Source organism: Xenia sp. Carnegie-2017, unplaced genomic scaffold (genome assembly GCF_021976095.1).
Source record: "Xenia sp. Carnegie-2017 unplaced genomic scaffold, XeniaSp_v1 HiC_scaffold_24, whole genome shotgun sequence".
Lineage (NCBI taxonomy): Eukaryota > Metazoa > Cnidaria > Anthozoa > Malacalcyonacea > Xeniidae > Xenia > Xenia sp. Carnegie-2017.
The window spans coordinates 9,802,384-9,830,187 of record NW_025813487.1 but is presented as its reverse complement, the minus strand read 5'-3'; the positions used below and the strand labels follow the sequence as shown (position 1 = coordinate 9,830,187).

Here is a 27,804-nt window from a genome sequence, read left to right as displayed (position 1 = left end):
TATGACAGAAACCATCAAAAATTTATTTCTTGCGATATTGATTGGTTAGAAAGCACTTTCATGAAATACAATTAAACTGTTTACAAACTAAAAATGTGTGACGTTATATATAAAGGCACAACATAATTATCGTTATGAAAGACATTTTTTTATTCATCGGAAGTCAAATTTCTTTGTATAACTCGCTCTCTATTGTCGAACGGCTTAAAATTTATCAGACCAAAGTGTAAATTTGATTTGAACAATAACAAATTGATCAAATTATACACACAATATGGCTTTAAAGATACATGAATAAAAGTTCAATACAAGAAGAGGACAATTAAGAAGACAAATCCCAAAATGGTCTTCAATGGTGTATGTATTGCTCTTCCGTTACAGAGATCAATTTTACAACATAAACCAGAACAAGACTTCGTGGACGCTAGATTTTTCAACCTTTTGCATGGGTCTGTTTCATTCCAACAAAATCCAAAAGGTGGTGCAAGATCACATCCCTTTGCAACGAAATCTGTTCCGTTAGTAGTGGTGTATTTCACCGAGAAGCAATATCCAGTGATGCATGAAGTTCTTAGATTAAGGCATTTTTGAACTTCTTTTGCAAGATTGGTGTTGTAAACACACGAGTGACAATGGTTAAGGCCGCCTGTAATAATATAGAAACAAGGGTTTTTCAAGCTTTCTACAAATCAGAGCTAGTGTTTTAGAAGGTTATGTTTTATTAGTAATAGATTATCAAATAATTTTCAACATAAAGATCTAGAGGTAAAAAACTTAAATATGCTTTTAACAAACGCTGTAGACATAAGAACAGAACAAATCTCTTTGTTAAAAAGCTTGATGCACTTCGCAGATAAAAACAGACGTCTCTGCGGTGTTTTTATTGACATCAGGAAGTACAACGCAGATCAAACCCTGCTTTGCGAAAACGAATTTAAAAATATTCGAAAGTGATCAGCGCAAAGATGTTTCTGTCGGCTGTACAAACAGTCAAGAACACTAATGAGCGAATAAAGTTATTCATCTACGCCAATAGTAAAGACAAAAGCAACTTTTTTAAGCTTTTACATATTTGTCAAATGGAAAAAACAATATGAACGGTTGATATGAAGTTAAATCATCGATCACCAACCTGAGCTAACGGAGATCGTCATAAGTAAAATAATCGCAAAGAGTTTATTAAACATCACCATTACACCTACAGTGAAGTAAAACATAAATGAGGCTGAATTTGATGTTAACTTGAGATGAAAATGAGAATGTGACTTGTGCGATGTTTCGAAATTTATACTTTTTAAAAATTATAAAAACATAGACAGCAGTCCTAAACTGTTTGTTAAGAAAGAAAACACATTGATGTAATTGAAAAGCTGAGCTTTGATGACCAATTATTCTATACCATATTAAATGTAGAAAGTATACATGAATGTTTTGACGTCACTTTGACGTTCTTGTGACATCATCAAAATTGATTTCTCGCCATGTTGATTGGTTGGGAACTAAAAGACTGTTTACACCTTATCCTGGTCATTAGGGGATAATATTAATTCATTTATTACATCTGTATGCAATCATTTAATAGCGCAAAAATATCTTTAATTACACTAAGCAACAAGCATTTGAACATTCACGTAGAAATTCAGCATTTTCATAAATATTCAATTGCACAAATAGGCAATCAATTAAAAAAAAATAGAGTATTTAAGTCGAGATAGGATAACGAGCGTTTACATGAGATAGGATAACCCTACTTGCGGAGTTTATCTTTTTGGGCAAGGTGGTTGGACTAAAGGACGGCGCTAGAACGCTGATTGGAGGTGGTGTATATTCATATATTCAGTCGCGCTTGACTGACTTCTATAGAAACAAAAACACTTTGAAAAGAAATCACTCGCCAACAACTGAATATATTAATATACACCCCCAAATTAGCGTTCTAGTGCCATCGCTGATTAGACCACAGCTCTCAGGTCTGTGTATTATCAAAGACGGCGGCATCAATTTTTAGTAGAAATGACTGCAGAAGAAACATTTTGGCTTTTACAGGAGGCATATTTTTATAGCTCAATGTAATTAGGCCGTATTCTGTGGTCGATTATCGTTCAAGTTCGTATGTAAAAATATATGACTACGTAAAAACTACATGAATTGATTGCTTTTTCCATAACTAACAAGAATTTACCTGTTTACACCTCCAAATCTTGCAATCTAGGGAGTTTTAGCCCTCGAAATTACGAATTGAATCCTATTGTTTTTCTATAGTCCGCCATTTTTTTTTGTGGAAGACCGCTGTATTATTCGCAGGCTCAGATAGAGAAAGAGGCGGCAAAATCGAGGATATCAAAATCATTTTAGTTTTTTTCCGTTTTTTTTTGCTTGAAGTATTTTATATATATATTGTTTATTAATTTAAAACAGAAAAGTGAGAAAATATATATTTAGTAAACTACAGTATTTGATCAAAGTGAGTATAGTGACATTTAGGATTTCAATTATTTCTTATGTATTTTAGCAGTGCAAAACTGCGGGAAAGCGGTATCTATCTGAAAATTTGCACATTATAAACAAAAGAGAAAGGCTCAATTGTTCTGAGTGGATGACCTCAACCCGTGCGCTTACATCATTAAATACTTATATAATATTATAGAGAAGATTACTCATTACTTGTAAGCGTCCTAGTAAGACCTTTTCTTACTAGCTATTTTCGTTCAAATACAATGCAGATTTATATGACCTTTTAAATGGTCTAATTATATGAGCAAATAATACATAACATTATATTATTATATGACTAATTATACTAAACGTGCGACCTGAATCGACAAATTTGATGTGATGCGCGCATATTCCTCAAGCGATAATCTATAAATCTGTAAATCTATTAATCTTCCTCACTATCGTACTCATCGTCTTTATCATCACAATCATCATCATCATTCTCATCTTCTGAAAAATCGTCATCTCCTGCAACAAAATTACAGCAGTCCGCGCAGCCACACAAGTCGGTACATTTAAAGTCAGACTTCAAACATGAGCATCTAAAGGTTTTGCACCCAGTTTTACAATGGCAGGTGACGACCTAAATTAGGGTGTCAGGTGCTGACGGCCGAGTCATCCATAGAACTTTCAATTGGTCGTCTTCGATGAGCCATCCGTTTCCACACGGGGGCTGGAGTCTCATTTTCGGCAGAAGGCATTTGTTCCAAATATATGCTTGATAGTTTGATCTCTCGATGTGCAGCATCAGACTGTCTGTGTTAGGGGGGAGGCAATCGTCAGAACATTTCCCAGACACAAACAAGGCGAATGAAATTACCTATCATCTTAATATACATACTCCAGTATGCAAACGTTTTCGATTTTGCCGACGATTCAGCAACGAAATCATCATATGTCTTTACTAGGTCTTTGAATTCTCGAGACTCGACGAAATCTTGTAAAGTTCCATTCAAATAAGCTTCTCTTGCGGATATTATGACATAATAGGTCTTTTTCTCTGATTCTTCACCCAAGCTATCAAAGAACACATCAAATCTCATCTGCTGAAGAGCCTCGTACAATACTTTGTGGCATGACATGGAACGATTGTAGTGCTTCCCACTGAGTACACCCTTAATGGATCCCTCACTTATCAAACCTGATTCTATAAATAAGTCCTGTAAATGAAAAAGGGACTCCGATTACATTCACTTGCATATATAATGGTATTATGAATTACCCAATAATACTTTTTTGGGTTCTTTTATGGCTAGACAGGGAATGGAAAACTAGTACTATGATTACCACGGCATGATCATACCTTTAGACCTCCGTCTTCGAAAAGTTTTGAAACCGCACCAAGATATGACATAATTGCATGAAATTCTCCTAGGCGCACGACAAAACAATTGTAGTAGTCATCATTTTTCCATCGAACGTGTTGCACTTTAGCGTAAACAGCTTCGTCGAATACTAATGTCACATATCTGAAAAAAAAAACATATTCAGAGAAACTTAAAGATAGAATTTTAGCAAACGACAATGTACCTCAGTTTTAGCTTGTCTGCAATTTCGGTGCTTTTGTTCAGTATTTCGTTTATAGTCGAGTATTCGGTTGGAGAACCATCGATGACTGGTAAATATCCGACTCTTGAAACATCTGGCATTTCGTCACGGTAAAGAAAAGTATTGAATCCTGTCCATGAGGGAAGGCAATCATCTTGATTTGATTTGACCATTCGCACCAAAACGTACGCTAAATCAAGCTTCTTTGCAAGCTCGCCACGTGAGTTGAAGGTAGTTACAGAAGTTCTTGCCTTGTTGAAGTCGGAGTCTTTTGACGCCAATAGAAAAGGGCAATTTCTGAGTCTGGCATCTCTATAGATCTCTGCGACTTCTTTATTTTGGTTTTGGTTGGACAAGAGGTGGCTCAGTGGATTCTTTGATCTTTTGTGCAATTATCCCGTTTGTTACATGGGTTTGATTCTTAATCTCTTCACCAAAATCGATATTGTCCCATCCAAGGTTAGTAGCTACCTCTTCAAGAAATTCACTAGGTATTAATGCTGACGTTTCCATAACAGTCTGTGCTAGGGCAGTATCGTAGCTCATTGTCGAAGATAGGGACACACAGTGACCTAGACCACTTAAAATCCTTATTAACATGGAGCATCCTGACATTTGTCTGACAGCCGTTGCCAAAGCGAGTGATTTTGGGGTTTCTACCTTTCCTTTTGAACTACTGTACACCATATCCTGACACAAAGAGAAAAGTTTGATCCTCAAGTTCTCGCCAACATCAACATAGTTCGTATGTTCAGGTTCTTCTGAGAAGCCAAGTACCCATGCCATGAAATTAAAGACCACTGGAGAAACAACTTTTTTAACACTGTCACCGGTTATATCGCTCGATAACGGAGGCCAATCGTTGTACCACTTAGTGGGATAGTCATGAATAACCCTTCTCAGCTCTAAAGCGGCGAAATAGAGACCATGTAAAGAGGAGTTTGCTGAAGGATCCATTCCATAATGTTGAGTTTCCAGCTCAGCATCACTTATTTCCTCTTGCTCGGCACTTTCAGGGTCGTCACCGTCTACACACATCTCCACTACACTACCTTTACACAAATCCTCTGCATATACTATCTCACTTCTATTACGGACTTTTGGTGTATGGAACACAAGCTGTGGAAATCTTTCTTTTAAACGTTCCTTGAGACTAGTACTTCTATATCCTGAGGCATCTTTATTTTCAATGTTCTTAACTGTGTCCACAAACTTCATCGTAAGCATTTTCATATAACATATCCCATGATCAACAATAATAACCTTTTTAATGTACTTGCAGAATTCCTCGAACGACTCACTATACAAAACTTTGCGTCCAGCATTAATCAACGCACTTTGACCATTATAAAGGAAAGATGTGTAGGACTTGTAGCATTTGCCAGCGGTTTTCATAAAAAATACAGCTAAAAACAAGATGGCGGCAGGAAAAATCAAAGAGCGAGTTCGTCACCTAAAAAGTGCTATTACAGCGTAGATTGCAAGTTTCAAAGGTGTAAACATCTCGAATCTTAATAAGTAAGTTTTATTAAGTATTTCTGTGTGATTTTTATTTAGTCATATATTTTTACATACGAAAATCGTTTTCTAAGCACATTTTCGGGGCACAGAATACGGCCTAAATGCCCCTAAAAATTGTTCAAGGTTAGATCTCTTGCTAGCGTAACCCTTCTGGTAAGGTCTGAAAGGCCAAGATTTTTCCGTGAAGATTGAAGTTAAACATTAAAATCTCTGTATTAAATGTCAGACGTTCATTATCAAAAGTAAACACAAGAGTGCAAAGCATTACTTTTTCTTCATTGGGTTTCATCTACGAACTTTAGGTTGAGTGGTTTGCAGTCCTTCTAGATATTTGAAAAGATTTGCGTTTTTTTTGCATTTCCCGTATGGGAAACCGAAACGTCACGCAGTTGGAAATTTATTGTAAATATTACTACGTGGAAGATCTACTATAGCTAATATATAAAAATAAATCAATATTTCTACTGGTAAACGCCTATAATAAATTTCAAACAATACAAATGATCAATTCAAACAATACGAAGATATTCGTGAATAAATATTGAACCCACAATATACTTAAGATGTACCAATTCAGACAGCAGAGTAGATATCTTTAATTTTCATTCATAAGATGGATCGCAACAAAATACCAGAAATAATTATGGCTTCAGTCAGTTAATAATCTTAAAGCTAATTCCTCGTCATCTCGCAATGACGTATTTCCGTCCTCGTCCCATAGTGAAGTATTTGGTCCATTTTTAATGTCATTCGTATGTCTTTCGTTATCTCTTCTTCGCTTTTTCCTCGGTGATCTTGAAGTACAAATGAAGAGTTTATGATTAAAAGTTAAGACACAAAATCAAAACGACATTTTGAATGTTTTGAAGACCACTAAACAATGTTGTAAAAGCTGTGATTTCATCATTACCTCATATCATCTGTCTCACTTTCCGTCCCTGGATTGATGGAGTCTTCAATAGGATCATTTAACGCAACTTCTGTGACTTCCTCCTATGTTACAGATAGAGAGTGTAATGAAGCTGCAAAAATGGCTGCAATTCATACATACTTCAGTATAGCGTCTTCATCAGGAGTGATCTGATGTTGAAACTTGAGTTCTTATATACTCCAGTCTAGTGTCTTCATCAGGAGTGATCTGATGTTGAAACATGAGTCCTTATATACTACAGTCTAGAGTCTTCATCAGAAGTGATCTGATGTTGAAACTTGAGTTCTTATAGACTCCAGTCTAGCGGCTTCATCAGGAGTGATCTGATGTTAAAACTTAAGCCCTTATATACTCCAGAAAAGTGTCTTCATAAGGAGTGATCTGATGTTGAAACATGAGTCCTTATATACTACAGTCTACCGTCTTCATCAGGAGTGATCTGATGTTAAAACTTGAGCCAATACTCCCCTAGTGCAATTTAAACATATTCTGCACCTCATCATGTCTTCTATTCATTTTGTCTTTCATCTTTCTCTCGCGATGCTTTTGTTTAATTCTTTCTCGAAATTCCTTCTTATCTAGTTTATCCTGTTTGACGAGATATTGAGAAGACTTCTTCAGATCGATTCCACCCTCATCATCTGTGTCCTGATTATCATCTATTCTCTGAAGTGGCTACGGAATAAAGAACAGGTCATTTCAGTGGCGTCGCCAGGTTGTTCAGACTAAGGGAGACGATGCAACCGTAAAAGGTGCGACACTTAAAAGGGGGTTCGACTGAATGCTGATTTTTAGTTGTACGTATATTCTCTAAGACGCTGTTTCTTTCATGCAAGTTTTATAATAATCTAAAAGCCGCGCATTTTAAGAAACACAGCTTTCTGTTAGATATGCCAACAAGCGTATTCAATGCAATCTTATAGACAACGATGCCTGAAGGTTGTTGTTTATTATACTGACTTTGCCAAGTGACCGTTAAAAGGAAGCAACTATTTTTGGAAGCTGCTTGAAATTGGATTCATTGCGCACTCCCCTTCATTTCATTTTACATTTTTTCAAATTGCTATTTGGAATAAACGGGGGGGACACGTTGAAATTAACATCGCAAAAAAAGAAATCAGCCGGGCAGAGCTGAAGATGTGAATATATACCCCCCAATTAACGTTCTAGTTATGCCCCTGCCCCTAACTTCGCCTTCCTGCCGAGGCCACTAGGTTATTTTCGAGGCAATTCACGGCAAATTTCTTTTTGTACCAGTGAGATCCCTCCCCCCAGCAGAAAACCAACCTCTCCATCGTCGTCAAAGCTAATTTTGCTATTCATTTTGATGCTTTTTCTTAAAACTTTCTTCGCGGACGTAATTTTTGTCTTCATTTTCTTATCCACTTTCTCGTCAGTCTAAAGCGATAAATTATTTTGGTAAAGACATCGTAAGATTTGAAAATATACCCTTTCTTTGCTTTCTAGTGTGGCACTGTAGCCATGCTTAACATCACTCAAACCATCCTTAACGTCACCCAAACCATCCTTAACGTCACTCAAACCATCCTTAACGTCACCCAAACCATCCTTAACGTCACTCAAACCATCCTTAACGTCACTCAAACCATCCTTAACATCACTGAAACCATCCTTAACATCACTGAAACCATCCTTAACATCACTCAAACCATCCTTAACATCACTCAAACCATCCTTAACATCACTGAAACCATCCTTGTCATCACGTAAACCATCCTTGTCATCACTCAAACCATCCTTAACATCACTCAAACCATCCTTAACATCACTCAAACCATCCTTAACATTACTCAAACCATCCTTAACATCACTTAAACAATCCTTGTCATCACTTAAACCATCCTTAACATCCGTCAAACCATCATTAACATCATTCAAACTATCCTTAACGTTATTGTAACAATCTTTTACGTCACTTCATTTTTATTAAATGTATTTTTTTAAGTTGTTTTCTACAAACTCAACTTTGATTTGAGGCCAAGAAAGACACCCACCTTCTCGTCAACTTCTAGAGGTAATTCGACATCTCTTCGTTTCAACACAAGAAAGTCATCTTCAACAGTCGTCACGGTTTCATCTTGGATTGATTCTCCATCGTTAGATTCATTTTTTTGTTCGTTTTTTGCAACTGTCTGACCGCGTTCCTTCTTGGCTTTCTTCTGCATGACAACAGAGAAACATTGTAAACAGTACGTAAAAAGTTTCTTTTCTATTATTTTCCACCTGTAAAAATCTTATTCTTGGTGCTGTTGACAATCCCAAAGATCTGTATAGAAAAAAAAATAATAGTAAAACTACAAAATACTTTCTATGTAAAAGTGTATACCTTTGTATTTCGTATAAATGACAAATAACAACAATGGGAAATAGATAAATTTAAAATAAATGTTTTTATTTTTCTCTTCCATGTATTCACGACCAACAAGCAAATTCTCTTTTATTTATTTAACTAAGATCTGTTTGCACAGACTGATGTAAACTCATATTAACTAATTGATCAGCGCACGCATTTTATTGTTTCTATTAAATACGCAATAGATAATATCAATGAAAATATGTAATGATTAATCTTACGCTGCATATTTCTCCACGGGTAATTCATCAACTTTAAATATCCTTTTATTGGACTGAAGATACACCGATCTTACGTAAGATACGACACTCTGAAAATAAACAAAAATTTTGTTGGGGACTGGATTCCAGTTCATTGAAACGAATCGAAAACTACTCCATCGCGCAAACCTTTTGAGCCCAATGTTTTAAATCTTGATCCTGAGCACATAATCCGTCCAACTTCTTGTTTATGTTACAAAGTTTCTTTGGATTTGCTCTGCAATAGAAATTGCAAAGCTGCATAGAAAAAGATTCATATATGCTTTTGAATCGTCGGTAAAATGCCTAAATAAGTGTAGAGTTTATATTCCAGAAGCCTTCAGAGGGCCAATCATCGAAACATCATTCCGAATGTCATCAGAAATTTTAACAAGCGTCTTTTTGAGGGTATTGTTAAGCCGTTAATTATTACTTTTAATGACATTAAATTCATCCTGATCTACGGGCAAACCCGTTAGAATAATACTTAAATTAAAAGGTCGGGAAAATGGCAGAAAATTATATATTTGCTTGTTGGCTTCATAGTTTGAGGGTTCTTGCTCATATTCTCGGTGGTTGATTTCTTTCAATGCTCCCGAATTGTCGTTGCTGGGGGCACCAATCGAAATTTTGGATTGTAAGATAAATAAATTTGAGCATGTCGGTCATTGTAGAGAAACACATAATCTTCTGAATCATAGAAAACTCGAACGAACCTGAGTATAAATGTAGTTAAGTGGGTTAAATGTCATATCAAGTTCCTTCCTAAACAAACTCTAGGTGTCTTAAACGCATCTATGAAGAAGTTTCTGTCACTGTGCAATGAGTTAAGGTTCTGCATCACCATCAGAGGGGTAGAGCAGCTCAACCAAATCGACAAAACCAACGCAATATTTTTGATCGAAGATTAGATGTATAAAAGGTAAAATAATCCACACAGTTTTACTCACTTTATTTCAGTTATTGGAACTTTCTTCTTCTCCAGTTCCTAAAGTGACACAAGACAATAATTATTACGTACACTCGATATTATATGCTTACGTCATATATAACTAATCATTACCGCTTCCCATTCCCAACACTCTTTCCATCGTAGTGCCAACTCTCAACATTTGTATTACTAACCCCCCCGCCCCGTAGTGCATGCTATCAAAATTGTCTACTAACTCCTACCCCCTCCCCTACCGTAGAGATAACTTTCAATATTTGGGTAACTACCCCTCCCCCCGTAGGGCTTACTTTCAACAATTGTATTACTAACCCTTCTGACACAGTAATACTTACTTTCAACATTTCCGATTCTTCTGATGGAAGAAGAATTAACAACGAATGGCCTCCACGTTGATACCTGTGGATGAAACATTGACGAAAACATTATGCTGAAGTGAAGAAGTTCGTGATGAATTAAAGATGAACTACAAGGAGAGTTGGTTAGAGATACAATGAATTGGAAAAATCAGAAGATATGGAGCGGTAGACATTACAGAAAAGATGAAGGAATATGGTAGACATTACAGAGAAGAAGAAGGAAGAAAGAGTATGGTGATGGGAAGATGAAATAAGAAAAGATAAAACAAGAGTTTGACAAAGATATTATGAAATGAAGAAATGAGAAGACGTGGAGTGGAAGACATTACAGAAAAAAAGAAAGTGATGAAAAAGACAAAGAAATGTGTCAATATCAATAAACCTCGCTGTTCTACCAGCGCGATGAATGTAGGTATTAGAATCTTCTGGACAGTCAAGTTGTATGACCCAATGAACGGCGGGAAAATCTGTTTAAAAATGTAACAAACTATAGCAGCAACGTCAACAAAATCACTAGTATTTCTTGTCGACGGTATTAGATCGAAAGCAAATGTCTTCATCGGGTCCTACCTAGTCCTCGTGCGGCAATATCAGTAGCAAAGAGCACGGCTGAATTTTTGTTGCAAAAATCATTGTAAATAGCGACTCTCTTGATTTGATTCTGTTTTCCATACAAAGCCAGTAACGGGATACCGGGTCTTAAACGCCGATAAGCTTCGTAGATATATTTCACCTGTAAATTCAGATATATTCGCATATGAATAGGCAGAAGAGAGAAATCTACCCTAAACACAATTTGAACAAAGATGGAGAAATGTCGGGTCGTAAATGGTAAAGATTTGGGCAACTGTCAGCAAATAAAAAAAATGTTCACAAATTTACAGAAGTTTGGCGATTTGAAAATTACTATAAAAAGTTGAACGTCCCACTTTTCTTCAAGCTATGCGCGCATGGAAAGGTTAAAAAAGGTATAAATTTCGCATCGAGATGAATTTATTACAATTTACTCAATCAATAAACACGGGCAACAAAAACATCATCATGTCAACTTTATGTCCCCCGTGTGTTTTTTCCTGTAAAAAGCAAGCCAAAGCAGAACGAGGAGAAGTCTACCTGTTTGCAGCTGGACAAAAACACCAAAATCTTGCTCTTCAAATGGTTTTTAATAAATGAGTAGATAAAGTTTGTTTTGTCTTGAAGATCACAGATGACATAACTCTAAAACAAAAGATGTTATGGATAGATTTACGACAATTGCAAGATACTTTGCAAACGATATAATGGAAGCTATCTTTACTTGGATTAATTCTTGTGGAGTCGTCGATTCTGAATCCTTGTAAACTGACACATACTCAGGATCCTAAAAAATTCGTAATTAGGTTTGTCATCATGAATAGTCTTACTTCATAAGTCGTTAAATCTCGCTGTCAACTTACATGCAAACTTAGCCTTGCCAAATCATTGACTGACCTGGAAATAGACAAAAATTGTGCGTTAGTGTAGGTAGTGATGAGCGATAAATAGAAAACGAGAACAGTCTTTACACTATATTAAATATTTAAGAACTAAGATAACGTGTGTCAGTGTAGGTAATGATGAAAGAACAATGGAGAACTACAAAACAGTCTTTACACTATATTAAATATATAAGAAATAAGATAACGTGTGTCAGTGTAGCTAGTGATGAAAGAACAACAGAGAACTAAACAGTCTTTACACTATATTAAATATTTAAGAAATAAGATAACGTGTGTCAGTGTAGCTAGTGATGAAAGAACAACAGAGAACTAAACAGTCTTTACACTATATTAAATATTTAAGAAATAAGATAACGTGTGTCAGTGTAGCTAGTGATGAATGAACAACAGAGAACTAAACAGTCTTTACACTATTTTAAATACATAAGAAATAAGATAACGTGTGTCAGTGTAGCTAGTGATGAAAGAACAACAAAGAACTAAACAGTCTTTACACTATATTAAATACATAAGAAATAAGATAACGTGTGTCAGTGTAGCTAGTAATGAATGAACAACAGAGAACAAGAATACTTGTAATATATACAAGGAGAATGACATTAAGACGTCATTTTCAACACCTTTGTTTGTACCTCGTTTGTGTAGCAGAGTATAAGAGAGTTTGCCTTTCTTGTGGTAGATTTTCTATTATAGCATTGACTGTCTCACTAAAACCCATATCCAATATTCGATCGGCTTCGTCAAGAACTGTGAAAACAAAAACATTCAAGATGAAATATAGTATTAATGTGAAAAAGAAGGGGAACATTTCTGCTTATTAATCAATTACAACACCCACCCAACATTTTTAGATTGCTGCAATCAAAATTTGGTGTTTCATCCATGTGCTGCAACAATCTTCCAGGAGTACAGACAATAATGTTGGTTTTCTGTATTCTCTGCTGCTCAAAACTCACTTCTTTACCACCAATGATGAGACCTGCTGATAGATCATGGTGCTTGCCAATCTTACGCAGAACTTCAAATGTTTGGTAAGCCTAGGGACGATTGACAATTTATTAGACTTTTAAATATTAGTTAAGTAAATTTGCTACGTTGAATCTAAAGTGTTGATTTATCCCAGTCTAGTGTCTTCATCAGGAGTGATATGATGTTGAAACTTGAGTTCTTATATACTCCAGTCTAGTGTCTTCATCAGGAGTGATCTGATGTTGAAACTTCAGTTCTTACATACTCCAGTCTAGTGTCTTCATCAGGAGTGATCTGATGTTGAAACTTCAGTTCTTACATACTCCAGTCTAGGGTCTTCATCAGGAGTGATCTGATGTTGAAAGTTGTGTTCTTATATATTCTAGTCTATTATCTTCATCAGGAGTGATCTTATGTTGAAAGTTGTGTTCTTATATATTCTAGTCTATTATCTTCATCAGGAGTGATCTTATGTTGAAAGTTGTGTTCTTATATATTCTAGTCTATTATCTTCATCAGGAGTGATCTTATGTTGAAAGTTGTGTTCTTATATATTCTAGTCTATTATCTTCATCAGGAGTGATCTTATGTTGAAAGTTGTGTTCTTATATATTCTAGTCTATTATCTTCATCAGGAGTGATCTTATGTTGAAAGTTGTGTTCTTATATATTCTAGTCTATTATCTTCATCAGGAGTGATCTTATGTTGAAAGTTGTGTTCTTATATATTCTAGTCTATTATCTTCATCAGGAGTGATCTTATGTTGAAAGTTGTGTTCTTATATATTCTAGTCTATTATCTTCATCAGGAGTGATCTAATGTTGAAACTTGAGTCTTTATATACTCCAGTCTTGGGTCTTCATCAAATATCATATAACTTACACCTTACACCTTACTGTCAATGTTTCACTTTATTTCAGAGACTCACTTAAGTAAAACTTACCAGTTCTCTGGTTGGTGATATAACTAAAGCCCCAAGGCCATCAATTGAAGACCATTTCAACTTCCACAGGCACTCAAGCATCTTGTCAAAATGAAATTCAACAAATCCCCACATAAAATGAAATACCACATATGGTTGTAACTAATAAGAGGCAGTAACAAACTCACAGGTATTAGAAAAGCCATTGTTTTTCCTGATCCAGTCTTGGCTGCACCAAGCACATCGAGACCTTTCAATGCAACAGGAATACCTTGTTTCTGGATCTCAGTTGGACTTGTATAACCACAACTTTGCAATGCTGTGGGTTTAATGAATCAATATTATATTTTGAAAATCCAGACTAGAAAGTTCATGGAGCACACTCTAGATCTCAGGTTTGCAATTTTGAGAATTCTAGGCTTTTATGCATGCATATTTCGAATCTTGGGTGTGCAGTTTACCAACTTTCAGTCTCGGTGAAAATGGCAAAAATAGATTGTCTTGTAAAAATCACAGTTATTTTGCCAACATGAAATTTTGTCAACTTGCTAATGACTAAGATCAATGTGGTATTGCTATAAAATTCAAAACAAATATGCCTCTTTTCCCATTGCAGTATTACTTGTGTAATTAATGAGGTTTGTCATAATATGTAATAATATAATATGGTATCTCCATATGCCTTTTCCCTCGTGAATTAACCTTGGCAACTTGCATTTTTTAAATAAAAGCTTGCGCTGTAATTGCCCAACTGTGTTAAAATATGCAAAATTGATCAGGTATAAAAACAGATTTCTTAGGTTAGGGGATGCAAATACAGAATAGAATCTGTTCGCAAATTGACATTACACGTAGACTTCGTCGTTGGCAAAACAGCATGTTAGCATTTTGTCAAACACATGTTGAAGAACAAGACTCACCTCTTTGAGTACGGTTGGATAATGGTATGTCCGAAAATGTTCGGACTGTTGATGATTCAAACTGTAATGAAAACAATGTAAGCGATGAACAGCGAAAGGTTGAGAGAAGTCAGAGACCTCATGCAGGGCAAAAAAAATAAACGCCGGAGCAATCTTAGCTGGCAGTAGGCATCTAACAATAGGTAATTTTTTTACTGGTCGAATTGAAAACCATTCTAGTACTTTAACAACACTCACATCAGCTATCGTTTCATCCAAAGCCTTCATCTCGTCGTCTTCGTCTTTGACCTTCTTCAATCTTGCTTGTCGTTTCGCCCATTTCGTTTTGGCCTTAGCCTTTTTATCGCCACAAATTTTGTTTTGCTTTTGTGATTTATCCATTTCATGTGAAAACGTGCTGGCCATATGTACTATTTACATCCACTAAACAATATTTTACATGGAGTACCTAATAAACGATTTTATCACAAAATCAATACCACTGATATGTATATTACACTGGATAACGCACCATGTATAAATATAATAAGATAATTAAGCCACGAAGCTCATCTGATCATGACCTTCGTGGGGGGTATCGGTCCCACTTAACTATACTTATGTATTACAAAATCACAGTTTTTTCGTTTTTATTGGTTTTACTAGCTTTTGATTCGAGGAAAATTTTTGTGAAAGGGCAGAACAACCGGCAAAGATATTTAATCCTAAAAAGTTTGTCTTCTTGGCTTTATAATGGCAGAACATTAAGATGGTACAAGGTCGACCTGCATTGTTTTGAAACAAACTGGAGATTATATAATGCTGCTGCTTCTTAAAGAATGTAGAAATATTACAGAATCCTACTACTGCTACCAAAATTTCATCTGCAACGACGTTTATGGATGATTGTTACAGGGGCGGATCTAGAGTATGTCAAATCCGTCGCGCGACTGATGTTTGAAATTCAAAAATTACCTATTCATATTAATTAAAAATCATTAATTATTCTTACTTTATTATCGCATTTACTTCGTGATAAAAATCCAGCTTTATTTATTATTGAAAACTAATGACTAATGCAACGAATATCTCCTTGGTAACCAGATCAGTTGAATTTTAATTGACCTGGAATAACCCACTGATAAGCGGGGTGGCTTGACTGGTTCGACTTATAAAGGAGTCTATGAACGCCAGAAACGCTATTTTATTGGTCAATGGCCAGATCAGTGGACAGTCTGGAATAATCTCGACCGATAATAGGGGTGGCCGGACCTATAAGGGAGTCCAATTGCTATCTTACAATTGGTTCATTTGAATTTTTGTCTTACTGTGATTGGTTTGACCGATTTCGACTGATAGCCAACTGAACTAACATAGTCAAGCTCAATGTCTGAATTGAATGTTTGATCGTTCATAGTAATTTTTATAAGCATGATAGAAACTAAACTACAATCAGATGGAATTTATGGAAATCTTATACAAATTCATATGTTGACATGAATGCTGCTTTCCAAACTGGGAATTTTTTCAAGAGGGTGAAAAATTTATGGATGAATTGTAAATGCTTGGCAAAGACGATCTCGCGAGCGACATTTCAGTCATTGATGTTCAAAAGCAAGCCAACATTGTTTTGAGTTTTATCAGCAGAAATTTACATCGAAAATCGTAAGTAAAGGAGAGGTGAAGTGTATGTATGAATGCAATATATCAAAGTCAATTTATGCGAGTGTGTGATGCGATTTATGTTAATATGGCGTATGGTTAGCAGATTGATGCTTCTAAAATTGTTGTTGCCGAAGGACTTTTAGCTATGATTTCTTTAATGCTTGGGGAATCATGGCCGTTATATGGCAGCGAAATCCTACATTTCTGCAAATATATTTCAATGGACAAAAAATCTGTAGCCATAAGGCGCCATACTATTATTTACTTTATCATAAACAAATCTTTGGGGCTTTTCAGTTTATGATCATTGATCATTCAATCATTGGACAGTTATACTACATATTGTTTAAGATTTGAGAAAACTAACATTGATTACATGAGAAGCTGTTTACTATAACCTGTGATTTTGAGTCTTATGATCCATGAAGCTTTTTATTTTGACAATTTGACTGGAATGGTATTAAACCTGAGTATTTCACATACATGAAATGTTGTCCCATGTCACATATTGTCCCTTTTCTAACTGAACACCTCATGTAGAGATGTAAAGGTGTGTTAATCTACGGCTCATACCAGATTGTTTGCCATAAATTCCAAAGGGCTATTGATGTATGAATAGCATTTTCTATAAAGTAAAAATGTCTTCCAATGTATGCAGATAAACCTTGAAATTTGGCAAACAGCAAAGTATTTTTCATGATCACTAGGTAATTTTTCTGATGATCAGTATAATTTCTAAACTAAATTATTTCAGATTTACATTTAAACGAGCTTTGATCACATGAAAAGATATTTATCATAACCAGTAAGCATGACACATGAACCAATTTTAACATTCATGTAATTATATAATTAAAGACATGTTGGTTACATTCTGTTTGTATTTGCAAATACAATGCTACTAGTGATTGCTATATAGCACACCTTGCATATACTTACAGAAGATAATAGTCTAGTGAAATGCCTAAGAAACATTCATGGCATTAAGCTGTCCTTAACTGCAATTTTTCACTTTGATAATTTTCTTAATCTTTGACAGAAAAAAATTTTGAGTTTTTTCTCAAAAAGTTAATTTGCTGGCTCTGATGTGGAGATGGGTAAAGGGTTACAATAAACTTGCATGGTTTGAAGTCTGAGCTTTTCTATATTTATGAACTGTCACTTGTAGTACCAAATTTCTAACTTCACTTATTACATAGAGGTTTGAATGGGGGTCTCTAGGGGGGTCTATGCCTGACAACTTGGTAGAAATCTTTAAAGACTATATCTGTTTTTGAATAGCATTATTGTAAAATAAATTTTAAGTTCCTAGACATGCTAATGAGCCATATATTTGGCATGATAATGAGCCTAAATATTTGGCAAAACATTCAAGTATTGTTCACTTCATTTGTTTTGAAAAAAACGTAAGCAAAATGTGTTGTTTTTACCGAAAAACGATGCCCACAAAATACATCTTGTATTGCTCTAAAACGCTGAAAATGGCATTTTAGAGGTTCTGAAATTCAACATTTCTCAGGGGAGAATGCCTCAGACCCCAGGCGCGGAGTGCCTCCGACGTTTTATGACTGATGTTTGAAAAATCCTAGATCCGCCCCTGGATTGTTACAAATTTACTTATTTAACAACACTTTGTTATTCACATCGCTAATATCATAAGTTCAAATTACGTCTTTATTAATTATAACAGTGAAGAAACAAAACAAATCGACAAAAAAGAGAAATAATCAGAAAGACATTTTGATGAACAATATAGTAAGTTGAGAACGGTATCATCAAACTCTACGAGATGTACATCATCAAAATATGCGAATTAAAGTACCTCTGTTGTAATTATGCGAAGCAAAGTTTTCAATCAGCTCCTATGTGAACAACTTCAATATCGATGAATATGTTGAAGATATGAATACCTTTGTTCTTACTTTGTTGTAAATTTGTAATTTAAGTATTCATCTTCTAAAAATGCCTCGCACGGCTGATATTATCCTCGTCACCTTCAACTTTCAGATTTCAACTTGCCATCTTATTTTTCAGTCGTTACAAATCCAAAAAACAGAGCTTCTGGGTTATAACTCTCTACTGGTTTTCCTGTACATGTCATTAAAATTTTGCCTTAATTAGAAGTTTGTAAAACGAATAAAAACGCGAAAACTGTGATTTTGTAATACAAAAGTATACTAAAGTGGGACAGATAGCCCCCATGAAGCCAGTAGCAGATGATCGATCTTCCGGCTTCAATTTTCGCAAGAGATGCGTTATCAAGTCTAATATACATATCAGTGATCAATACCATTGAGTTCTATAATAACTAAAGCGGCTAACTGTTCTGGGGCGAGGACGCCAAAAACATGCATGCCAATTGCCTATTTCTGCTGAAATATTCGCTTTGCAGAAAAAAATATATCGACCTCCCCTTGTTGTCTATAGAATTTATACGTATAGATAAACAATTGTATACTTTTTCTTTGTATAAACAATAAAGTTTAATTCGTGCAAAAAAGTTTGAATGTTTACGTCGCGCATCCGCATTGATTTGCAGCCAACAAATAGCTTCTTCATTAAATGAAGATATGATCTTCGCACTTTGCTGGACAGTTTAAGCAATCGTCTCAGGACCTGAAAAAATCAGGTGACTCAACGGGATTCGAACCCATGACCTCTGCGGTGCCGGTGCAGTGCTCTGACCAACTGAGCTATGAAGTCACACAGTGGCGAGCAGGTCAATATTGTTGCGCTGATGTTTTCTCGTGAAGGAATGTCGTATGAACGTTTTATGATTTTTTCAGGTCCTGAGTCGATTGCTTAAATTGTCCAGCAAAGTGCGAAGATCATATCTTCGTTTAATTTCAAACACCGCACTGCATAAAACATTCAAATAGCTTCTTCCGTAATTATCAAAAGCTTCCCTTGTAGGAGCCGACAACTAGCAACCACAGTTGACTCGCTGTTATGAATTTTAGTTTTTACCTTGACTTTCATCATAAATTTGCTTTTCAAATGCCAAATACGAAAATACTTCTCCCTCCCTTTCTCTCAAGGGGGGAGTGAAAAATTGCAAAATTTTCTGCAAAGCAGTCAATTTCGGTAAATCTCAGCGGAAATAGGTCAATTCCTCCATTTTTTTGCGTCATCCGATATCTAAAGTCGCGCTTGAGATAGCCGCTCCAGTTATTAAAGAATTTGATTACGATCTTTTATGACTTTTGTCATGGACAAAACAACCAGTTCTTGTTCATTTTATTCTATCAAATAACATATTTCATTCTCTTGATAAAATTTGGCTTGATAGTATAACTAATTCGATTCGAAGCATATGTTTGGTATCAATTAACAAATTCAGTTTTAATGACCGGTTAATATGTGGTAGAAGAGCCCCCCTAGCTGGGATGACTTTTCTTGCCAAGCTGTGTTTTGAGTCTATTTCATATAAAAACATTGACATTTTATCAAGCATCAAAACGTACACAACCATCTTGCTATCTGTCTTGGGTTCTTGAACTTTAACTTCAAAGCATTCAAGGCATCCTTAGTGAATCCATTGTCTACATTCATAGAATTTGACCATGTTCAAATAAATAACTCTGGATAACTCTAGAAGTTCTAGAGTATTATGTATTCCGCAGCGTTTAGGGATGGTGCAAGGCTTTCGACGTCAGAATCAGGCTGTCAAATTCAAACGATAGTCAAATTCATAGGCATGCTAATGAGTCCCTAATTGATAGTTATAAAATACGCTTATTATCCATCCTAAATTTTAGGAAATTGCATTTCCGAGACAGTAGAAATCAAAATTTCCGAAGGAGCATGCCCCTGGACTTTCTTATACGGCTTTTCTGATATTTTGCCTTGACAAAGTCAATGAATGAACGGAAGCGACATCAATTTTTTTTTGAAAATAGACAAGTTGAAATTGTCACAACACAGAATATTACTAATTATTTGGAAAAATCATTTTTCAGCTTTGCTGGCATACAAAGTTGTCAAATGATGACATCATTGGTCTTACTCCTTATGAAAGTAGCAACACAAGAGCAATTATCAAAGTTTTCCGTTGTTAAACTAATTCTTAATGAATCAATAATAAAATTGAGCTGTTATTTTTTTGAGCTGTCGTAGTATAAGTTCCTCACACGAACTATAAATCAGGTGTTTTTACAAAACAGTAAAGGAACACTATTGATTATTTAAATTAATATTATATCATTCAACAATTAAATATTGAGCAAATAACATTGTACTTATTTTTAGTTTCAATGAAATGTACTTAATTTATTATAGTACAAATATCTTTTGACAGCAAACAAAATCTGGATAGTAATATCTACAGACTGTCTCATATTTTTTGCACGAACGACGTAAAATTCCTCTTCCTTCGGAGGATTGTAGGCATCGGCATGTCGCAAAAGGTTTGTCTAAAAAACAGACAGGAATAATTAGCATCAGTAAAAATTTTAACCGAAATAAATTATATACCTTTTTTATACCGATTGTCGAAAACATGGTTGAATATTCCTCCATAAATTAGGGATGTTCTACGTGTCGACAAAATCGTAAGAAAATTCTAATAGGTTTTCTCAAAACATAAGATGGTCAAGCTCATATCTTATTTACTTAGAGATACCCTTGCAACAACAATGAATGAACAAAACTTTATCAAGAGTTTTTTAAGATGTCAAAATACTACATGCATATTAATTTTCACTGAGAATCAGCAAACGACAACGTAGGACAAATCTATAAAAGTCGTCAATGGGTCGTGCAAATTCACAGTATAATATATTTAACACCAGGAAAAAGTAGCAAGGAAAAAGTATCAAAAGCCTGCACTTGTGAAATCAAAAATCAAATTTTTGCTTCAATGCTCTCATTTTGAGCTCTTTTACGATGTTTTTAAACGGAGGCACGCCATAGCTAAATTAATTTGTGATTTTAAGTTTATGCAAGTTTTACCAATGTGTATAGTGGTGTCGCTATGGGGAGGCCTGTCGGATGGGGCAAGTGCCCACCCTAACTTGAATTTTGGGAAAGGCGTCTTAAGACTTAAGCAACTTTACAAAGTTTGTCTAAATATCACGTCGAATTTTTATGATAAACGAACACACACAGTCAATGTAATTGTCTAACATTTAGATCAAAAAGTCACGTGCAAAAATTTACGAATCATCTCATTGTTACACCAACATAATAAGCTTGTATCTCTGTTGATTGAGCATGGACAAAAATTGAAGACTTAGCTTGGATAACATGCTGGCAAAAAAAAGGCAGTATGTATTAACAATTAACATTACAACCTCGCTCCCCCTTCTTATCTTGCAATTAAATTTACCTGGTTTATCGACATATTCCCAGAAAGTGACAGGCGATGTTTTTGCAAATTGAACAAATGCCAATAAAAGCATGATGCACTTCAAAGAATTCATTTCGTCGATGCTAAAATATAAAGAAAAAAACAAGGCGCCAATCAGGAATTCACTCAGGCGACTCGAGATCAGTGTTTGGTTTTGTTGCCAAATAGCACGACAAAATTCACGCGACCTTCATGCGTGAAGCAACGATCAAAGAAGAATTTTAATTTTAAGGACTTTATGTCAGTCACGCGCTATTTATCTATTCTCGCGACAGTGCACGAAAAGCCGAAATTCAAACTCTCGTTTGCTTTCAGTTTTTCCCAAGTAATAAAAAAACTTCAGCTTACATTTGTTAACGGATTATTTTGAACTTCACAAAGAAGTAAATTAAAGTATATAAGATGTCTTACAAATTGGATCAAGGAATGGTCAAGCGATCATTTGATCGACAAAAAATTCAAAACAGTCCACTAGATAAAATTATTTTGATAGATTTATAGTTAATGTAGCTATGTATTGCTGGATCAAATTTTTTGGATGACAGTCTTGTGTTAGGAAGAAAGTGCCGTGATAAAATCATGCTGATCACATGCTGTGTTAATTTTCATCTCAAATTTTTTCTCCAACTATATGCTTCAAACCACCTTTTCAAGTTAAAAAAATGCAACACAATTAGCTAGCTATACCCAGTAAACAAAAAAATTGTAAAGAAGTTTAATAAATGTTTTATATGAGGTTCTAATGAGTAAGAAAATGTCTTTTATCATTCATATTATTTTATTACATTCATATTGGTCGTGTTAAAATACGAGTCAAATTTTTTCATAATGGTTTTGTGTTTGGGGAGTGTCATAATAAAATTATGCCAGTTACAAAATTCATTAATTTCATCACAAATTGTTTCTACAACGCTGTGCTTTGTTTAAGCATTTTAGCAATATAAAAAAAATCACGACATAAGTTGCCACGCACGGATATTACAATCAAAACAAAATTGAATTTTATACATGTTTCATCAACCTTTTCGCTGTAGAGTTATTTCCGTGTTTCCAGTTCTTTTGCTTTTGTTGATGCGAGTAAACGCTGACAAGGGTTAATATAAAGAGGTTACCGTTCAATGAAGGTTTCTGAAGATCAAATTTTACATTAGCTACATTTCATTTAAGACATAAATATTTTACTGTGATTGCACAGACTTCTACAAACCGAGTAGACATTTACAACAACTCCGAAGCTGACCGAAGGCTTACTCGCGATGCAATTCCCTGTACATTGGCGAAACTTCCCGTAAATTGTCCTCAAGAGTCGGGAACGTACCACACATGATTGACATATAATTCATCTATCGATCAAAATCTTTTAAAATCACCTTCATGCGAAACTAACGATTCACCCGCTTAATTTTATTGGAATAAGCTCGATTGAAAAGCTCTAAATGCCATGTAAAAGTACTAAGAAGAATAATTACCAAAACGTGCTCTTGTTTGCTAAATCAATAAAATTATGGCGTAGCAACTTTCTTTTTCGGTTATTTTACTACACTTAAAAAGTTGTTATTTAAGTTTACTGGTCACGCACCTATCAGCAAATAACATTTTAAAAAATTAAATTTTACTTGCTCGGTAATTTAATTAAAAAAACAGCATGTAGCGATGTATTCATTTTAGACTAAAGTCAAAACATTTTAAACAGTTGTTTACCTTTGTCAATTGACTTGATCAATGAATATGCACAATTGAAGACTTGACGAAAATAAATTGCTTGTATATAAAGTTAAAGGTAATATATACACGTTGTCGTTGAAGACTTTATGAAAATGATTTGCTCGTGAATAGGATCACAGTTTATCTAGAATTGCACTGCGGGATCAAATTTTCTGCATGACAGCCTTGTGTTTTGGTAAAATGATACAAGTCACAAAATATGGTGCTGTATTTTGTTATTACACAACATTTTGCGCTTTTCCTCATTTTTCTGGCAATATATTTGATAATACTGACTGGTATTTTGTAATGTCATTCATGAAAAAGCAAATCCTTACGCACTCATGGAGTGCATTTTAAAAACGTGGAAATGAAATAATGGATTTTATGTCTAGACGTATTGCATGTTTTTTAGATGTAGATCATCCATGTTAGTACATTATAGTCTCCTCCCCACGGAACACTTCATACGAGTATTCCCATTCTTAGGGGGATAGGTAAGGTACACAAAACATCTAAATGTCTATCACTTCCAAAACATCCCCCTTCTGAATGTTATTACATTCGATGAGGTTACACAGTATTCAAGGTTAATATCAGAGGAACCAGTTGCGGCCTGGGCCCGAATGAATAGGAAGGTATATAAGTGACTAAGCCTAAATGAGCTGACTATTACTTAACGCAATAAAAAGCAGTGAGTCCTAAAATTTTTTTCTTTTGGTGTGTTCGTTGTTGCTTTTTGCTTTATCAGGGCTTCGTCTCAAGAAATTGTTCAAGACAATCATCGAAGGGTCGTCAATCGATTAGACTGCTGCGGATTTTAGGGGAGGAATTTGTTGAAATGTTCGAGTTGTTGCCCAATACGTTATCGAATCCTGTGTGTAATGATTCCACAACTTTAATCACCGTAAAGTCAAGTACGTCCTAGATGGTTTAAGAAATGGGTTCCGGCTGGGTTTTGATAAGTCGTTCTTATTTCCAAAATCAACTAAAGCCAACTGTTCGTCGGCGTTGGACCATCCGCATGTTATTGATGATTATATAGCTAAAGAAGATTCACTAATTTGCGTATTTCGCCCCACAAAAGAACCGGCACTAAAATCAATGCAAATTAATCGTTTCGGAGTCATTCCAGGAAGAAATGGGCGTTGTCGCCAAATTCTTGATCTTTCATTTCCTTTCGAACACAGCGTAAATGACGGTATAAATACAAAGGATTTTCCCTCAGGTATAGTAAAGTTTCGAATGCTATTGCTCTGATTATCAAGCCGGCAGAGGTATATTGAGGGACAAAGTGGACATCAAGAGCGCTTATTGCATTGTTCCCGTACACCCATCAGATCGCTACCTTTTAAAAATGATTTGGAAATAAAAGGATTAGATTTGACTCTGCCGTTCGGTTTACGCTCAGATCCGGATATTTTGACAGTTTTGCAGACTTATTTTATTGGTGCTTAGTACATAGTTGAGATGTTGCGGTTCTTTTGCATTATCTTGATGATTACTTCACTCTGGAACTACACGAGTCCAAAATTTGTGCGTTGCAGTTGAAAGCAATTGATAAAGCAGCTCGTGTGTTAGGCATTGCATTGGCCCTGGAAAATGTGTCGGCCCAACAACTTGCCTGACGTTTCTTGATTTGAGTTGTATTCGGTTGAAATGATTCCTCGATTGCCATTAGAGAAGCTTATGGAGTTGACGCAATTGGTCCAGGTCTGGAGTTCCGAACACTGGTGTCGGCTGAAAGGGCTTCAGTCATTCGTAGGAAAGCTAAGTCACGCGTATACTACATGGCCGTTCATTTCTTCGTTGTCTATTCAATCTGTTGTAAGGCTAAGATTATAAAAAATAGTATTTTATTAGATTGAATAAGGATTGAGGGTTGGATATTGCTTGGTGGCACTCCTTTCTGATGACTTTGAATGGGGTACATGTCTTTGATTTAAAGGACTGGAGAGAAATTTCAGACCTTAGTTTATCCACAGATGCATTGGGTGGTATGTAATACAGTGCATTCCTAAATGGCGAATGGTTCAAAGGGGAGTAGTCAGTTGGACAAAAAACCCTCAACATTGCATACAAAGAACTTTTCCCTTTTGTGGTTGCATGCCATGTGTGGGATGCAAGTTTGCAAAAAGAGCTTCGTGCAATTTCATTGCGACAATCAGAGTGTAGTTGCTGTTATTATATCTAGAACGTCTAAAAAGAGCCAACTTATAATTTTGTTACGAGAATTGTTTCTATGTGCAGCTCCCCACAATTTTAAGGTTTCTGCTAAGCATGTTGCCGGTAAAGACATTGGAATCGCTGATGCTTTGTCACGTTTTACATGCAGGTATTCCGCGAGCTAACACCACAGGTACAACACAAACTGCTAGCCCATCTGAACTGCAAAACCTTCAGCAGCAAACGCAAACGTTGATGTTTCAAGACATTGCTTCATCTACACGTCGCAAGTCCTTTAAAAAAGCAACAAATAATGCATATGACAAAGGTCCATTCTGTAGTCTAAGTGATAATTAAGCTCAAACTATTTTTTCAAGCAAAAACTGAAACAATAAAAAATAAATTGTAACTTTAAAGGTTTCATCACTGAATCTTTAATGCATCAGTATAGCATGCATTAATTATTAGAAACATTCAAACAACACTGTACTAAAAAATCACATATGCACCGAGTCTTCGTTAATCTTAGTACTAATGTTTACATAAACAAAATTTTATAATTATCCTTTTACATGTTTGTAAGTTGACATTTTATCAAGCATCAAAACGCACACAACCATCTTGCTATCTGTCTTTGGTTCTTGAACTTTAACTTCAAAGCATTCAAGGCATCCTTAGTGAATCCATTGTCTACATTCATAGAATTTGACCATGTTCAAATAAATAACTCTGGATAAGGAAGACAATGATCTTTTCAGCATTATAATGTTTTTGTAAGTCTCTGCCTGGTCAGTAACATTTTCCAGTCATCTTTGCTCCTTGATCTTCCCCGCATGTTGTCAGCAAATAGAACATAACAAGCTCTGCTCCAAATTATGAGTACTGTTTGGGCTGATCATTTCTTTTTGAAGTCGAGAACAGATTAGTGCAAACTCAAGAGCAAAAGTTGATACTTTCACAAAGGTTTCGAGGTTTGCATAAGCCTGCAAACACAAAAAACATCTTTTATTTCTTTTTCGGCAATGCAAAACAGTTAAATTTAAAAAATTTTAATTTTGCTATCAAATTGTTCAGAAACAGCAAATCAGTATTTCTGCAAAGCTGCTCTAACATTTCAACTCAGAGCAAGATCCTTACCCTCTTAAATTTTTATGTTATAAAAACCGTTCATGACTAGATTCATATTTATTCTCTTTCTTGGTAAGTAAACAATTTGATTCGAAGCAGTTCATGCATACTAATCAATTTGAGTTTTTTAATATGTGGTAGAAGATATGCCTCTGTGTGTTTTCAGTCTCAAAAAATATGTTTTTATCAAGCATCAAAACGAACAAAACCATCTTGCTATGAGGGTTCTTGAACTTTAACTTCAAAGCATTCAAGGTCCTTAGTGAATCCATTTGTTTATCTTGTGAATTTGACCATTTCAAATAAAATGTTAACTCTAGAAGTTCTAGAGTATTATGTATTCCGCAGCGTTTAGGGATGGTGCAAGGCTTTCGACGTCAGAATCAGGCTGTCAAATTCAAACGATAGTCAAATTCATAGGCATGCTAATGAGTCCCTAATTGATAGTTATAAAATACGCTTATTATCCATCCTAAATTTTAGGAAATTGCATTTCCGAGACAGTAGAAATCAAAATTTCCGAAGGAGCATGCCCCTGGACTTTCTTATACGGCTTTTCTGATATTTTGCCTTGACAAAGTCAATGAATGAACGGAAGCGACATCAATTTTTTTTTGAAAATAGACAAGTTGAAATTGTCACAACACAGAATATTACTAATTATTTGAAAATCATTTTTCAGCTTTGCTGGCATACAAAGTTGTCAAATGATGACATCATTGATCTCACTCCTTATGAAAGTAGCAACACAAGAGCAATTATCAAAGTTTTCCGTTGTTAAATTAATTCTTAATGAATCAATAATAAAATTGAGCTGTTATTTTTTTGAGCTGTCGTAGTATAAGTTCCTCACACGAACTATAAATCAGGTGTTTTACAAAACAGTAAAGGAACACTATTGATTATTTAAATTAATATTATATCATTCAACAATTAAATATTGAGCAAATAACATTGTACTTATTTTTAGTTTCAATGAAATGTACTTAATTTATTATAGTACAAATATCTTTGACAGCAAACAAAATCTGGATAGTAATATCTACAGACTGTCTCATTTTTGCACGAACGACGTAAATTCCTCTTCCTTCGGAGGATGTCGGCATCG

At 35.1% G+C, this 27,804-nt stretch overlaps 1 protein-coding gene and 2 long non-coding RNA genes across 3 annotated transcripts; all 3 read right to left on the bottom strand.

Annotated features, from left to right (window-relative positions):
* On the bottom strand, positions 1-2,262 carry LOC124450945. The gene is made up of 3 exons (XR_006950271.1): positions 2,183-2,262; positions 1,133-1,198; positions 1-646 (listed from the first exon to the last, which is right to left on the bottom strand). It is a non-coding gene; the product is annotated as an uncharacterized LOC124450945 (long non-coding RNA).
* A 3,291-nt stretch (positions 2,263-5,553) lies between these two features.
* On the bottom strand, positions 5,554-15,167 carry LOC124451425 (probable ATP-dependent RNA helicase DDX10). Its single transcript, XM_047002042.1, has 21 exons — positions 14,945-15,167; positions 14,708-14,768; positions 13,976-14,106; positions 13,809-13,889; positions 12,734-12,932; positions 12,528-12,642; positions 11,854-11,887; positions 11,715-11,777; positions 11,531-11,635; positions 10,988-11,150; positions 10,800-10,884; positions 10,394-10,457; positions 10,060-10,097; positions 9,260-9,347; positions 9,092-9,180; positions 8,741-8,783; positions 8,512-8,676; positions 7,784-7,894; positions 6,992-7,171; positions 6,476-6,558; positions 5,554-6,359 (listed from the first exon to the last, which is right to left on the bottom strand). Exons 1-21 carry the CDS (start codon positions 15,110-15,112, stop codon positions 6,215-6,217), a joined length of 2,211 nt encoding a protein of 736 aa, XP_046857998.1. The 5' UTR covers positions 15,113-15,167; the 3' UTR covers positions 5,554-6,214.
* A 5,360-nt stretch (positions 15,168-20,527) lies between these two features.
* On the bottom strand, positions 20,528-23,553 carry LOC124450824. The gene is made up of 3 exons (XR_006950213.1): positions 23,400-23,553; positions 21,678-21,781; positions 20,528-20,763 (listed from the first exon to the last, which is right to left on the bottom strand). It is a non-coding gene; the product is annotated as an uncharacterized LOC124450824 (long non-coding RNA).
* Positions 23,554-27,804: the final 4,251 nt, after the last annotated feature.